General features: G+C 36.6%; 1 protein-coding gene across 2 annotated transcripts in view; it reads right to left on the minus strand.

Annotated features, from left to right (window-relative positions):
- The window catches only part of AP1G1 (adaptor related protein complex 1 subunit gamma 1), a 73,419-nt gene that overhangs the window by 52,088 nt on the left and 6,195 nt on the right, over positions 1-15,136 (minus strand). The window contains exon 1 of one of the 2 annotated variants that reach the window (XM_057711133.1): positions 5,967-6,018. The exons of the other annotated variant lie outside the window; for it this stretch is intronic. Coding sequence (XP_057567116.1) covers positions 5,967-5,972 — 6 coding nt within the window. The 5' untranslated portion in view covers positions 5,973-6,018. Of the gene's footprint in view, positions 1-5,966; positions 6,019-15,136 lie in introns of those variants that run through there. 2 annotated transcript variants of the gene reach the window in all.

A 15,136-nucleotide genomic window follows, 5' to 3' on the forward strand; every position in this document is an offset into this window, starting at 1 on the left:
CAACACTCCATGGAGACTCCTGCCTCTCCTTCGGGATGCAACTATAAATCCTGGACAAAATGTATACCACAGCTACCTGAGGACTCTGAAAAATAAATGACAGTGAGCAGACTGGAGAAAGAGAGCAGAATTTGAAGTTCCATCAAATTGGCAAGGAGCTGTCATTTTCCCCCAGTATTGCCCAGCCTGTACCCAAGGGCAGCCCAAAACCCAGAAGTGCTCACTGGGTACAGAGAAGAAGCGCTAAGAAAAACCCTCTCTTTCTGGTCCAAGGAGCAGGAAAAGAAAGACAAAGAACAACAGAGGAAATTCTCTCATTTGTTTTTTCCTTCCCTCCACCCCTGCTCCTAGAAAATACTGCAATGGTGGTAGCTGTGGCAAACAAGCAATGGCAGTAACAGCCAGGCAGGCATCTAAAAACTGGGAAAGGGAAACTCTTCTCTCTGACCAGAGGAGCTGTGAACCTATGAGTATGGAGTAAATCACTCCCTACCCTCCCACTGTTTGATAAAAGAGTGAATTCACCAAGAAAATACAACAATCTGAATTGAAAACGTATCTGACAATAGTGCTAAAAAAATATGAGGCAAAATTGACAGATATGAAAGGAAAAATATGGCAATCCCTCAACTACAGTTAGAAACCAACATGCTCTCTAAGGATAGAACTATAGACAGAGTATTAACAGTTAGTTGACATGAATGCCATCCTCAACTAACTGGATCTAACAAATATGTATATAACATCCCAACCAACAAGAGTAGAATATACATTGTTCTCAATTACAGAACACTCACCAAGACAGACCATGCCTTGGGTCATTAAAAAAAAAAAGTTAGGAAATTCCCTGGCGGTCCAGTGGTTAAGATTCGGTGCTTTCACTGCCATGGCTGGGGTTCAGTCCCTGGTTGGGGAACTGAGATCCCACAAGCCACAGAGCCAAAAAAAAAAAAAAGTTAATAAATTTAAATGAATGGAAATCATACAAAATATGGTCTCTGAACATAACAGAATTAAACAGAAAGCTAACTGGAAAACTCTCCCTGTACTCAGAAATTAAACAATACATTTCCAAATAATTCATGGGTGAAAGAGGAAATATCAAGGGAAAATGGCAAATATACTGAACTGAACAAAAACATAAACACATTAAAATCTGAGGTATACACTTAAGCAGTGCTTAGAGGGAAATGTATAACCTTAAATGCTTGTATAAGCACAGAAAAAACAAGTCAACAATCTGACAATCTAAGGTTCTACCTTAAGAAACTGGAGGGAATTCCCTGGCAGTCCAGTGGTTAGGACTCCTTGCTTTCACTGCTGAGGGCACGGGTTCAACCCCAGCCATCCTTGGTCAACCCTGGTCTGGGAACTAAGATCTCCTAAGCTGCGTGGTACGGCCAAAAAAAAAACAAATAACCCTAGAAAAAGAGCAAAATAAACCCAAAAGAACTAAAAAAAAGCAAACAAAAAACCAGAAATCAATTGAATTAAACACAAAAAATAAGATCAAGTCAATGAAACTGAAAGCTGGTTCTTTGAAAAGACCAATAAAATTGATAAACCTCTGGCCAGATGATGAAAGAGAAAATACAAATTACCAATTATTAGGAATGAAAGAGAGAATATCACCACAAACATTAAAAGGATAATTAGGTAATAGTATAAACAACTCAATGCACATCACAACTGGACATCCATATACTAAAAAAAAAAAAAAATGAACCTTGACTTAAATCTCACACCTTATTAACTCAAAATGGATCATAGATCTAAATGTAAAACATACAACTATAAAACTTTTAGAGGATATAGGAGAAAACCTTCATGACCTGGGGTTAGGCAGAGTTCTTAGACATTATACTAAAGACACAACCCATAAAAGAAAAATATGATAAAATGGGACTTCATAAAAAGTACAGACTTTTGTGTTATGAAAAATACTACAAGAAAATGAAAAGACAAGTTACAGACTGGAATATTTGCAAATCACATATCAACAAAGGACATGTATGTATTCAGAACATACAAAGAACTCTCAAAACATAACAGTTAAAACAAACCAACCCAATTTTTTTTAAAACAGGCAAAAGACTAAAATGAATACTTTACCAAAAAGGTATAAGGTTGATAAATAAACATATTTAAGAGATGCTCAACTACATCAGGCATTAGAGAAATACAAATTAAAACCAAAGAGATAAAGAAGATGTGGCACATATATACAATGGAATATTACTTAGCCATAAAAAGGAATGAAATTGAGTTATTTGTAGTGCGGTGGATGGACCTAGAGTCTGTCATACAAAGTGAAGTAAGCCAGAAAAAGAAAAACAAATACCATACGCTAACACATATATATGGAATCTTAAAAAATGGTACTGATGAACCCAGTGGCAGGGCAAGAACAAAGATGCAGATGTAGAGAATGGACTTGAGGATGGGGGCAGGGGCGGGAGTGCGAAGGGGAAGCTGGGACGAAGTGAGAGAGTAGCATTGATATATATACACTACCAAATGTAAAATAGATAGCTAGTGGGAAGCTGCTGCATAACACAGGGAGATCAACTCAATGATGGGTGATGACTTAGAGGGGTGGGATAGGGAGGGTGGGAGGAAGGCTTAGGAGGGAAGGGATATGGGGATATATGCATAAATACAGCTGATTCACTTTGTTGTACAGCAGAAACTGGCAAAATAGTGTAAAGCAATTATACTCCAATTAAGAGCTAAAAATATAAATAAAAATAGACAAAAAAGGGGGAGAAAAAGATACCTCTACACACCTATTAGAATCGCTAAAACAACAAGTGCTGGGGAGGATACAGAGCAAATGGAACTCTCATACACTGATGGAGGGGATGCAAAATGGTACTGCCATTCTGGAAAATAGTTTGACAGTTTCTTATGAACTTAAAACATATGTTTACCATATGACCCAGCAATCCCATATCTAGAAATTTGTCACAGAAAAATGAAAACTTTTGCTCACACAAAAACCTATACATGAATGTTTATAGCAGCTCTGTTCATAACCGCCAAAAACTGGAAATAAAATGTGGTAAATCCATAAAAATGGAACACTACATAGCAATTTAAAAAGGAACAAACTATTGCTACATGGCATAACATACAGAGCTCTAAGGCATTATGCCTAGTGAAAGAAAACTGTTTCAGAAAAAAGGTTACATACTGAATGATCCCATTTATATGAAATTCTCAAGACAAAACTATAGTGATGGAGAACAGATCAATGGCTGCCAGAGGTTAAGATTGGGGGAACTAAAAAAGGACATCCTGTGGAAGCTTTTCTGAGATGATAGAATTGTATGCTAATTGCGGTGGTTATTACATAAATCTATACATGTGTTAGAGTTCACAGGACTATACACTCCAAAAAAGTCAATGTTATGTATGTTCACTTAAAAATTAAAGTTTTTTAAAATCAAACAAAAAAGCCTTCAATTAAACAATTTAGACCTATTTAACCAGTTATAGTAATACGCAATGGGATATTAAGTAGAAGAGTGACAAAATTACCAATTGTTCCAACCTGCTTTAAGGCACATTTAAAAGATAATAGCAAACCCTTATTTAAGGGCTGGCTGAAGGCAGGTCTCACCTGGAAGACGAAGTCATGTTCTTTGCCAATAAAGTAGAGATGGGGCCAATGGGGGACAGGGAACTAAATGGGGCTCTATTAAGCTAACCCTCATAAAGGTATCAAGCTGTCTAGAAAGGAGTTCCTGAGTGGTAGGTTCAAAGGTAGTGCTTTTCAAACACAGAGGCAGGTCTGAAAAGGTGTCTTTTTTTTTTTTTTTTTTTTTGGGCACGCGGGCTTAGTTGCTCCGAGGCATGTGGGATCTTCCTGGAGCAGGGATCAAACCTGTGTCCTCTGCATTGGCAGGCGGATTCTTAACCACTGCACCACCTAGGAAGCCCTGAAAAGGTGTCTATTAAGCTATATCCCTTTTGGACTTCTAAACAGGTGAACTGAGACTAAAAGAGAGGATACTGCTTTAAATATGTGGAAAGGGACAATGACAAACCTTTGAGAACTTGTATTTCTCTTTATTTCTACCTTAGATATGTAAGAGAGTCTATTCTAAAAATTTCAGGGACTTCCCTTGTGGGGCAGTGATTGGGACTCCGTGCTCCCAATGCAGGGGGCCTGGGTTTGATCCCTGATCAGGGAACTAGATCCCACATGCATGCCACAACTAAGAGTTTGCATGCCACAAGGAGCTCACATGCCGCAACTAAGGAGCCCACTGCTGCAACTAAGACCCAGTGCAATCAAATAAATAAATAAATATTTTTTAAAATTAAAAAATAAAAATTCCAGCCATTTCAAATCCTGCAAAATAGAAAAACAAAAAGTTTGTGTCCATGTTTTGGCCAAAGCACTGAAAGGAGGGAGGCACACCACAGGAACTATGCACTGGAAGCAGCAGCAATTAAAGTCAAAGAATTGTAAGTAGAAGGAAAAATTATTGGGCTACAGAATTGGGCCTAGTAAGCTAGCCTCTTCTCTGGCCTCCTCCCTAAGTCTTCTTACATTAATAAACCTTAGAGATTATGGTTTTAGATTTTTAATGACAAAGTTCCTAAATCTTTCAAATATATACTCTTAACATGTTGAATATTTCTCAGACAATTTCTATAAAGAAAAGAACATATTTAAAAGAAATGTTAGCACCAAAACAATAGAAGGAAGATCCTAATAATCAACCACCATTGTCACCCAAGCTACCCAGGGAAAGCCACCTGACTTCTCCAAGCCTCTGTTCCATCAACTAAAAAATAAGGGTACTGAATCAGCTTTAAAAATCTATGAGAACAAGGGACTTCCTAGGTGGCACAGTGCTTAAGAATCCGCCTGCCAATGCAGGGGACACGGGTTCAATCCCTGCCCCAGGAAGATCCCACATGCCACGGAGCAATTAAGCCCATGTGCCACAACTATTGAGCCCTGTGCCGCAAATACTGAAACCCGCGTGCCTAGAGCTCATGCTCCATAACAAGAGAAGCCACCGCAATGAGGTGGCCGTGCACCACAAAGAGTAGCCCCTGCTCACTGCAACTAGAGAAAGCCCATGTGCAGCAACGAAAACCCAATGCAGCCAATAAATAAATAAATAAATTTATTAAAAAAAACTATGAGAACAAATATTTCTTGACCACATTACATATCATTCTATTCTCAGCTTGTCAATTTTAAAAGTATCATTCTTTATAAATCAAAGGTAGTCCCTTCATTTGTCTGCTTGTACAGTCAAGCATCTCTGTACAAGGAAAAAATAAACCGAACTTCAATAAGGAGCAAAATATCATATACTATACTTAACTAAAACACAGTCATTAAGTTTGAGAATCTTGAATTCAGAAAGCAGCAGGATCAAGGTCTTTAATCAGAAAATGAAAAAAAAAAAGTTTAACAGTTCAGGGCCCATTAGACTACAGTTATAAAACAGAGAATACAATACCATAAGTGACATCAACATAAGCATCATTTAAATCCATTTCAACAGACTTCTCTGGTGGCGCAGTGGTTAAGAATCCCCTTGCCAATGCAGGGGACACAGGCTCAATCCCTGGTCTGGGAAGATTCCACATGCCACGGAGCAACTAAGCTTGTGCACCACAACTACTGAGCCTGCACTCTAAAGCCTGAGTGCCACAACTACTGAGCCCACGTGCTGCAACTACTGAAGCCCAAGTGCCTAAAGCCTGTGCTCCTCAACAACAGAAGCCACCACAACGAGAAGCCTGTGCACCGCAAGGAAGAGTAGCCCCCGCTCGCTGCAACTAGAGAAAGCCCACGTGCAGCAACGAAAACCCAAAGCAGCCAAAACAAATAAATAAACAAATAAATAAACCATTAAAAAAAGTTGTTCAAAATTTTTTTTAAAAATCCATCTCACAATGGAAAGGGAGAATGTAAAAAATATGGAATCAAAAGTTACCTTCATGCACCTCTTCTTTTTCCTCCTGTTCAATTAGTCACACTACCCCAGAGACAACCTAAGTAACAGGGAAACACATTATACAAGCAAGTGCCAATCACTCATTCAACAAATATTTGCTGTGCCTTCTCTATGCCAGGCATTGAAATAGGTGCCGGGGACTGGCAAGAACATAGTCTCTATGCTTAAGATCTCAAAGTCTACTGAGGAAAAACAGATTTTTAAATTCCAGCCAAACAATAAAAAGCAGAAATTGCTAATCAATGACAGAACAGACAATTGTATTTCTGATAGGCCAAACTAACTCAACATATTTAGAGATTTTTCCTTTTGTGAAATTAAGTGATTTCTGGATCAGCCAAACAAATCCAAAATCCCATATAGAAAGAGGTTTGTGGCACAGTACCAGTACACAATTACTCATCCAAAACCTTTACACGACAACTAAGAATTTTCTGAATTTTAGAAAGGTAATATAGTACCTACACCACATGTCATAATTTGCCCACTATGTCTGGAGCAGCAGCCCCATTATCAAACAATATTTCTGCAGCAACACATAAAAATATTCACAACAAATGAGACAAACATTACAAACATCCTCATATCTGGTCAGATCAGACTTTAACACCAAAAGAATTATGAAGAACATCTGGTTTTCAGTATTTTGGGGATCTCAGAACTGATAAGAGATTGTGTATCCTATCCTTATCCAATGGTCCTGTCATTGTTTAAAATAATCACCCTGGAGTAAAATTACCTACGTTTGAATCCCAGCTTCACCACTTATTAGCTGTGTGTCCCTGGGTAAATGGCTTAACCTCTCAGAGTTCAGTTTCCTCGTTGGTAAAATGCGGGGAGTAAGGACCTCAATGGATTGTTACAAGAATTAAATTAGAATAAATGTAAAATTCTTAGCAAAGTGCCTAGCACACAGTAATCACTGAACAAATGTTGGCCATAATACTGGCTACATGAATAAATTATCCTTGCATAAAATAATTTTGAGCAAAAATAAGTTGCAGACAGATACACAGTATTAATATTTACAAAGGTCTGAAACACATGGAAGTACTTATTCTCTAGAGATACTACAGAAGTACAGTAAGAGTACATGTATAACTGAATCACTCTGCTGTACACTTGAAACACTGTAAATCAACTATACTTCAATTTTAAAGATGCAGTAAGAGAATAAGAACATGCATGTGAAAGATAATGGTCAAATCCAACACAGTGGCACATCTGGGAGGGAGGGGAATATGATCGGGGCAGTGATACACAGGAAGCTTCAGCTATACTGGTGATGTTTTATTTCTCAGACTATGTAGTAGGTAAGTGAATGTTTATTATTATTTTCCATATGCTTTATCTCTTAAATACCTCTAAAAATTGGATTTAAATACATCTAATCTATGTAGTGAATGTTGTAGACTACATAACATACTTTTACTACAATGTTGAGGATTACCTTATTTTTTTTTAAGTTTTTGTTTGCTTTTCAAAATACTCAAAAGCCATGAGATTCCTTAAAATACAACAGCTTAAAGAACTATCATAAAAAACAACAACAGGGGGAGGGGAAAAAAAAACAACAACAACAACAAACTCTATCCTTTAAAAAAAAATTTGGTAAGAATATAAAGCATAGTAATGACTCAGCTATATGGAACATAGCTGAGAATCCAAAACATTTTTATAATCTCGTGCAACCAACAGAGAGCATGACATCAACACACATCTATACAGAACATCTACTTTATCGGCAGGTTCTTATTCAGCCTTTTCCAGGATAGAACAAATTAGAAAACTAGAGAAGAAACTGAAGAGGATGGGGGGTCCAGGAGAAAGAAACTGTTTCAGGAAATGACACTGATGGTAGTTAAAATGTCACCTAACAGCAAAGGAAAAACCAAAAACGGTAGCAAAACAAACAAATAAAACTTACATATAACAGAAACAAGCATTCAAAAGCATACTGGCAAGACTAATAAATTCTAGAGATCTGCTATAACACTGTGCCTATACAATATTATATTGTGCAAAAGAAAATTTGTCAAGAGGACAATTCTTATTGTATTCCTACCACAATTTAAAAAATAAAGCTTGTGCCCTTACTTTACCGACTTCTATTTTTTTTTTAATTTATTTATTTATTTGTTTATTGGCTGCGTTGGGTCTTTTGTTGCTGCACATAGGTTTTCTCTAGTTGACGTGAGCGGGGGCTATTCTTCATTGTGGTGCGCAGGCTCCTCATTGCAGTGGCTTCTCTTGTTGCGGAGCACCGGCTCTAGGCAAGTGGGCTTCAGTAGTTGCGGTACATGGCCTCAATAGTTGTGGCGCACAGGCTTCGTTGCTCCGTGGCATGTGGGATCCTCCCGGAGCAGAGCCCGAACCCAGGTCCCCTGCATTGACAGGCAGATTCTTAACCACTGCGCCACCTAGGAAGTCCCTCGACTTCTATTTTAAAAAGTTAAATGATTGATCAAAAAGGAAAAGATCAAATCATCTGTAAATCTCTGCCTTTGACTTCCACAATAACTACCTTAATTTACAACTTTTTAAAAAAATCCACAATTAATGCATTTATCACACACACACACACACACACACACACACACACAGCATAGTAGTCTGAGGATACTCAGTGTGCTAGCAAAAAGTCTTCAATTCTCCCTAAAGTCCTAAGAGTGTTAACAAATTACAAACAGTATCATATCAGTTTTTATAATAAGACTCTAGTTCAAGGAATAGTTCAAAAAGATTAATATTTAATATTTAAAGCAAAAGGTAGAAAAAACTGAATATAAAATTATAACCTCACTCATCAAATTATACATTAAATATGTGCAATTTTTTGTATATCTCAATAAAGCTGTTTAAAAAAATAAAGGTAACAATTACATGAAAATAAAACAGTATCCATGGCTAATAAAACAGTAACCAATTTCTAAAAATTACATAGTTCAGATACTGTCTGCTCTTATTAACTTAACTACCTGACCCATCAAAGACTGAGAAAGATATATTTAAGTCTATAACCATGATTGTGTTTCTGTCAATTTCTCCTTCTGCAGCTAACCATTTACATCTAGTATTTCAATAGCTTCAGTCAATGATTAAATGTCCTGGACTTCCCTGGTGGCTCAGTGGTTAAGAATCCACCTGCCAATACAGGGGACATGGGTTCGATCTCTGGTGCAGGAAGATCCCACATGCCACAGGAGCAACTAAGCCCACAATACTGAGCCCACATGCCACAACTACTGAAGCCCGAGTGCCTAGAGCCCATGCTCCACAACAAAAGAAGCCCCACAATGAGAAGCCTGTGCACCACAATGAAGAGTAGCCCCGCTCAGCGCAACTAGAGAAAGCCTGCACACAGTAACAAAGACGCAATGCAGCCAAAACAAAATAAAAATAAATTTAAAAAAGACTTAACCTTTTAAAAAAATGATTAAATGTCCATATATTTTATATGTACATGCTTGTACACTTTTTCAAAATAAAGTGTCCCTCTTTGTCATCTTTTTTTAAATAAATTTATTTATTTATTTATTTTATTGGCTGTGAGCGGGCTTTCTTTTTAGTTGCGGTGAGTGGGGGTTACTCTTCGTTGTGGTGCGCGGGCTGCTCATTGCCGTGGCTTCTCTTGTTGCGGAGCACAGGCTCTAGGCGTGTGGGCTTCAGTAGTTGCAGTACATGGGCTCAATAGCTGTGGCTCATGGGCTCTAACGCACAGGCGCAATAGTTGTGGCGCACGGGCTTAGTTGCTCCGCAGCATATGGGATCTTCCTGGAGCAGGGATCGAATCCGTGTCCCCTGCATTGGCAGGTGGATTCTCAACCACTGCGCCACCTAGGAAGCCCTCTTTGTCATCTTTTTAAAAACTAATAATAGAAAGTAAAACACTTATTAGCACAAGGATGGAAAGGGAACACAGAAAAATTAAAAGTCTGACTTGTTAAGATACAGGGACTGTGGATAAATGTATTCTATTTAATTAATGGTTATTTGATAAATAATGATGAAAAATATAGAGAAAAAAGGAAGTATGAAATTCATTTTGGAAAAATTTCTATCCAAAATGGTTCAACAAAATTAGGTTTTGGAGCTTAAACTAAATTAGATTATTTTACACACCCAAAGTAATCAAAATTATAAATGCTTCACATAGGAAAGAAAAACTTTAAGCAGAAGAGACCAGAAAAAAAAAATGACTGCATATGTTCAAATTCTCCTAAATCTTATCCCCGAAATGAAGAAAATGGTATTTTCCAAAATCTCCACAAATCCCTTTGTGAGATAAAGATTTTCCTCATACATCAATACCACCTCCAAGCCATGATCACCTCTTTTTTCTTTGAAATACCTATTTTTCTCACCTAAATATAATCTCCCTAAAGCCTGATCCTTGCTTTATTCATCCTTGTATTCCCCTTGCCTAAAAGAGTACGAACTCAATAAATACCGTATTTACTGAATTCTAAAGACTAGAAGAGTCTTATCTCAAGAAAATATACTTGTCTTTTCCAAGGCATACAAAATAAAGTGCACTGCCTGCTAATGGCTATGGTAAAGGCATCAGGACTCAACCCAGACCTCTATTCTACCCTGCTCAGTTAACTTTCTTCTTACTTCTGACTTCACTCCTTGGCTGTGAGCTCTGAGCTGACAGCCAACAGTCAAAAACATACAATCAAAAGGCTGGGGCTCCTGCTGATACTTGGTCCTTCTTCCTTTAAACTTAAAGCCTAGATTTGAGCTCTAAATCTAAAAAGAAATCCAAAATTAAAAGCAATTTTCAATATTAAAATTATCTCCTTTTCTATCCACCCACCATGCTTGAAGTCTTTCTTGCTAAACAATAAAAGAAACTGGATTTCAGTTAACTTTACTAGTAACTGCCATGTAACATCTTGTCATAGATTTGTAAGCACAGCTGAGAATACTCAAGGGACCTAAGTTAACACTGGGCAAAACCCTCCAAGCTTTCTCTCTCATACTCTCCATATGGCCTATACTTTCAAATTATGCTCCACAAAGAACCTTTATTTCAGATTTTTATCTCATATGTAGATTTGAATTGCTTTCGTGCATTTAAAACTTGCAAAATACTATGCCCAAAATAGTAAGAATGCTTAACAGTAAGAAAATTAAACCAAATTGACCAACAGTATTATGCTTCAATCAGACTTTTCCTTTCCAATATGTCTTATAGACACCACCTGTCACTAATATGACAGCTGACTTTTCTCATTGTCTGTGTTTTTGTGGTTTTCTTTCTTTTGGAGAAAGTGGGCAGGGTGGGGGAGGCAGTGCACATCTACTTCTCCTGTATGAAGAAACGTGTTCACAGAAGAGAAATACTCTACAGAGTGAAGAGAAAGAGGAGACCAGTGTTAGTCATCCTCATTTCAATAAAAGAGATTAAATCTGGGGATAAGTATTTTGGTCTCTTGAGAGGCAAACATCATTGTGGGACAGGGAAGGTTCTTTCATCAATTTTCACCATGGCCTAGAGTGATGAAACACTCAAGACCATCCAACTTTATATGCTCTAGTTTCAGGCTCACAATGCAACTTTCTGATTATTAATCACCTTCTCAAGTACCTTGCCTCGCAAATACCTCCATACAAGGAACAGAGTACCCTGGAAAGTAGATACAGGTAATTCAGTAGAAAAGCATAACCCCTTATGAATTACAACACTGTTATTCTAACTGAACATGTCAGTGAGTTTGATCAGGATGAATCATTCCTAGGTGAAACACTAAAATGGAATTTCTGGATCTTCAAGGCTAAAACTATGAAACGTGTGACCACATTAAGATATCACCACACCCTGTCTAGGCAGCCAGCTGGCATCCCTCTAAGAGATCTTAAGCTCAATTCTCCCTAAAATGCCACTGTGTTACAGGAATCTTATTTTATGCTTAATTACCCATAACCAAAACTCACCAAAACTGAGATTTTAAAAATAGATGTATGTAAATGCAAATATGTCTACTGAACGATTCAATCACATTAATTCACATGAAAAGCAATAAAGGCCAAATAAACAATAATAGATGAACATGATCAACATCAAATTTGACACAAATAAAATAAAAAGCAATTTTGCACTCTCCTAACCCTAATATTAGCAAAGCTATCCTAAAGAGTTCTCAATTATCAAAAACTGTCACAAAATTCTCCAAATAAAATCTCAGTTTTTTAAAAGATATGCTCCAAAGGATAAGATAAATGTTAAGGAAAATATCTGTGCCTAGTGTGAATATAGATGCATTTTTAACTTCTGTATACAGTATTTTAATGTCTTTCATATAATGAACATGCATAATTCGAGAATTCTTGCTTTGAAGATTAAAACAAATTAACAAAAACCACAAGAAGGGATAAATAAAGCAAAACTGCAAACTTTCAAAATAATAAGATGGCATTCATCCTAAAAGGACAGAGTCACAGTTATCTATGGGCATTTTTCTACAGGGTGACATTAGAAAATGAGAAAGTGATTTAAGATAGCAAATCTTCCCCAGCACATTCTTCATGAATCCAAGTTCTGTTAATTTGGAATAGCAAGAAGGCGGTGGGGAGGAGGGGCACTGGTCTATAGGAAATGAAAGATTCATTTTTAACCTATGTTTGACATTAGTTAGAAATAGAGGGGGGAAAAGTCCCATTGACAACAGTGTCGAAAACTATAAAATATCCAGGAATAAGTTTAGCAAGAAAGGTACATGAACTAAATGAAGACAACTATCAAATCTATGAAACCTTTATTGAAGGACCTAAAACTAAGACCACAATAAATGAAAACATAAGGAAAAGTTATCATTAAAATGTGTCAGGCCTCCCAAAATTAATATATGAATATAGTTCAATTCCAAACACTGGGCTTTTCTGAAGTTTTTTTTAACTCGATAGAATTATTTTCAACCAATATAGATATAAGAATAACTGTTTAAGAATAGTCAAGGAAATGGAAAAGTCCAGTGACAGGAGTTATTCTTAACAGAGTGTAACTTTCTATAAAAGTATGATATTCAAAACCGCAAAATAATAGTACAAGGAGAATAAAACAGAACATCCAGAAATAGAGCAAACAATATATGGGAACTTAACCTATGATAAGGTGGCATTTAATTCATTGAGGAAAGGATGGTTTATTTAGTCTGGATACAGTTGGCTCTTTATACAAGAGAAAACCATATAAGACCCCTTACTTCACACTACATAAAAATTAACTCCAGATTAATAAATGCATGAGTTAGACAACAAAGAATTAATATACCATAAGATGTTCCTGCAAGATAAGAGGAAAAACAACTTAAAAGAAAAATGAGCCAAGGACATAAACAGACAATTCTCAGTAAAGGATATCCAAAAGGCTAAAAAACGTATCAAGAGAGGCTAGCTCCAGCAATAGTCAAGGAAATTAAAATTAAGACAAAACTGAGAAACCATTTATCAACTAGCAGACATCAAAAATTAAATTAAGTAATTACATCTAATGATGTGATGTTATGGAGAACCCGCTGCTAGAGGAGATGGAAATTATGACAACCTATTTAGAGAGTAATCTGGCAATAATAACATTTAAAATATAATTCCTTTAACTCAGAAATCCCTCCTTGGAGATTCTAATCTGTAGAAATAATAGCATCAGCAAATAGGGTGACATGTACAAGGATGTTTACTGTAGCACTGCTTGTAGTGGTAAAATCTAGAAACAGCCTAAATGTCTACAAGAAAATAACTGAATAAATTATGTAGAGTACATCCATACTATGAGACATAACAGGGATGCTTAAAGGAACAAGACAGAATTCTATTTACTGACATGATGTGTTAAGAAAAGCTTGTTACAAAGTAACATAAAAAGTATGATCTACCATTTGTAAAACAAAGAATCCCTATATATGTACATTTATGTTGTATATACAGTACTTGACCAAGCATGGAGAGAAATATTGAAGTATACTCATAACCTGGTAAAATGGTTGGGGAGTAATAAGAAAGGGGTTAGGGAAATGAACAGCTTTTTTAGCAGTATGTCTTTAGATTTTCTCATTTACTACAAAGGACAGCTATTATTTTGTAAATTAAATAGATTAAAGACTTTCTAAAAATCCTCAGCACTATTTTTTTTTTTTGTTTTTTTGTTTTTTTGTTTTGTTTTGGCACACGGGCTTAGTTGCTCCGTGGCATGTGGGATCTTCCTGGAGCTGGGATCGAACCCGTGACCTCTGCATTGGCAGGCGGATTCTTAACCACTGTGCCACCTAGCAAGCCCCCCTCAGCACTATTAAAGTAGATTATTCAAACATAAGGGGAGAGTCAGTAACAAATCACTGAAATACCAACATATTTCCATTTTGGGGGAAAAGACTGAAGTTCTCAACTTATTAGTTTCTTGAGCATAATGAATTACATAATAGGTATTCAAAAGAGAAAAAAGATGGCAGGAAGAGTAGATTTCTTTGCTGTCACCTGAAGCTTTTGCATAAGGGTCTGAATAAATTACAAAGACAAAAGGATAATATCAATTTTGGAATTAAACATCTAAATAATATTTTCAAAGACACAGAGATAAGGTTTTGTATATGTTCTACACCTGAAAATAAACTTCACTGACATCAACTCTATCAGTCACAAGTAAATGACCTGCAATAAACTCCCATAGCTCACTCAGTACCCTGACTGCTTTTGGCTTACCAGCTACCATCTACCTGAGGACATGAACAATGTTTCCATATTCTTTTCACTCTCATCATCTATTCTGCAGAGTAGCTAGGCACTCTACTATGTACTAGGGATGCCATAAATTAGATAGTTCTTGTCCTCTGAAGCTCAGGAAAAGTAAAGAACGCAACAAATACTAAAAAAAAAAAAAAAAAAAAAAGTACTACACTCCTTTGCCTGGGGGTAGAAAGGAAGGAAGAATAGATTCACTACATGGCTAGATGGGAGAAAAAAGCATTCCAGGTATAAGCAGAACATGTACAATGAATGAAAGATCATGGAGTATTCAAGGAACAGCAAAAAGTTCAGTGTGTGTAAACAGAATAATACAACCAAATGCTAATAAAGTCAAATTATAAGCAACTTCCTCATTCTTTCTTAAATAATCATCATTTATTAAGCTTTGATCATGTCAAGTTTCT

This window comes from Hippopotamus amphibius, chromosome 16 (genome assembly GCF_030028045.1).
Source record: "Hippopotamus amphibius kiboko isolate mHipAmp2 chromosome 16, mHipAmp2.hap2, whole genome shotgun sequence".
NCBI lineage: Eukaryota > Metazoa > Chordata > Mammalia > Artiodactyla > Hippopotamidae > Hippopotamus > Hippopotamus amphibius.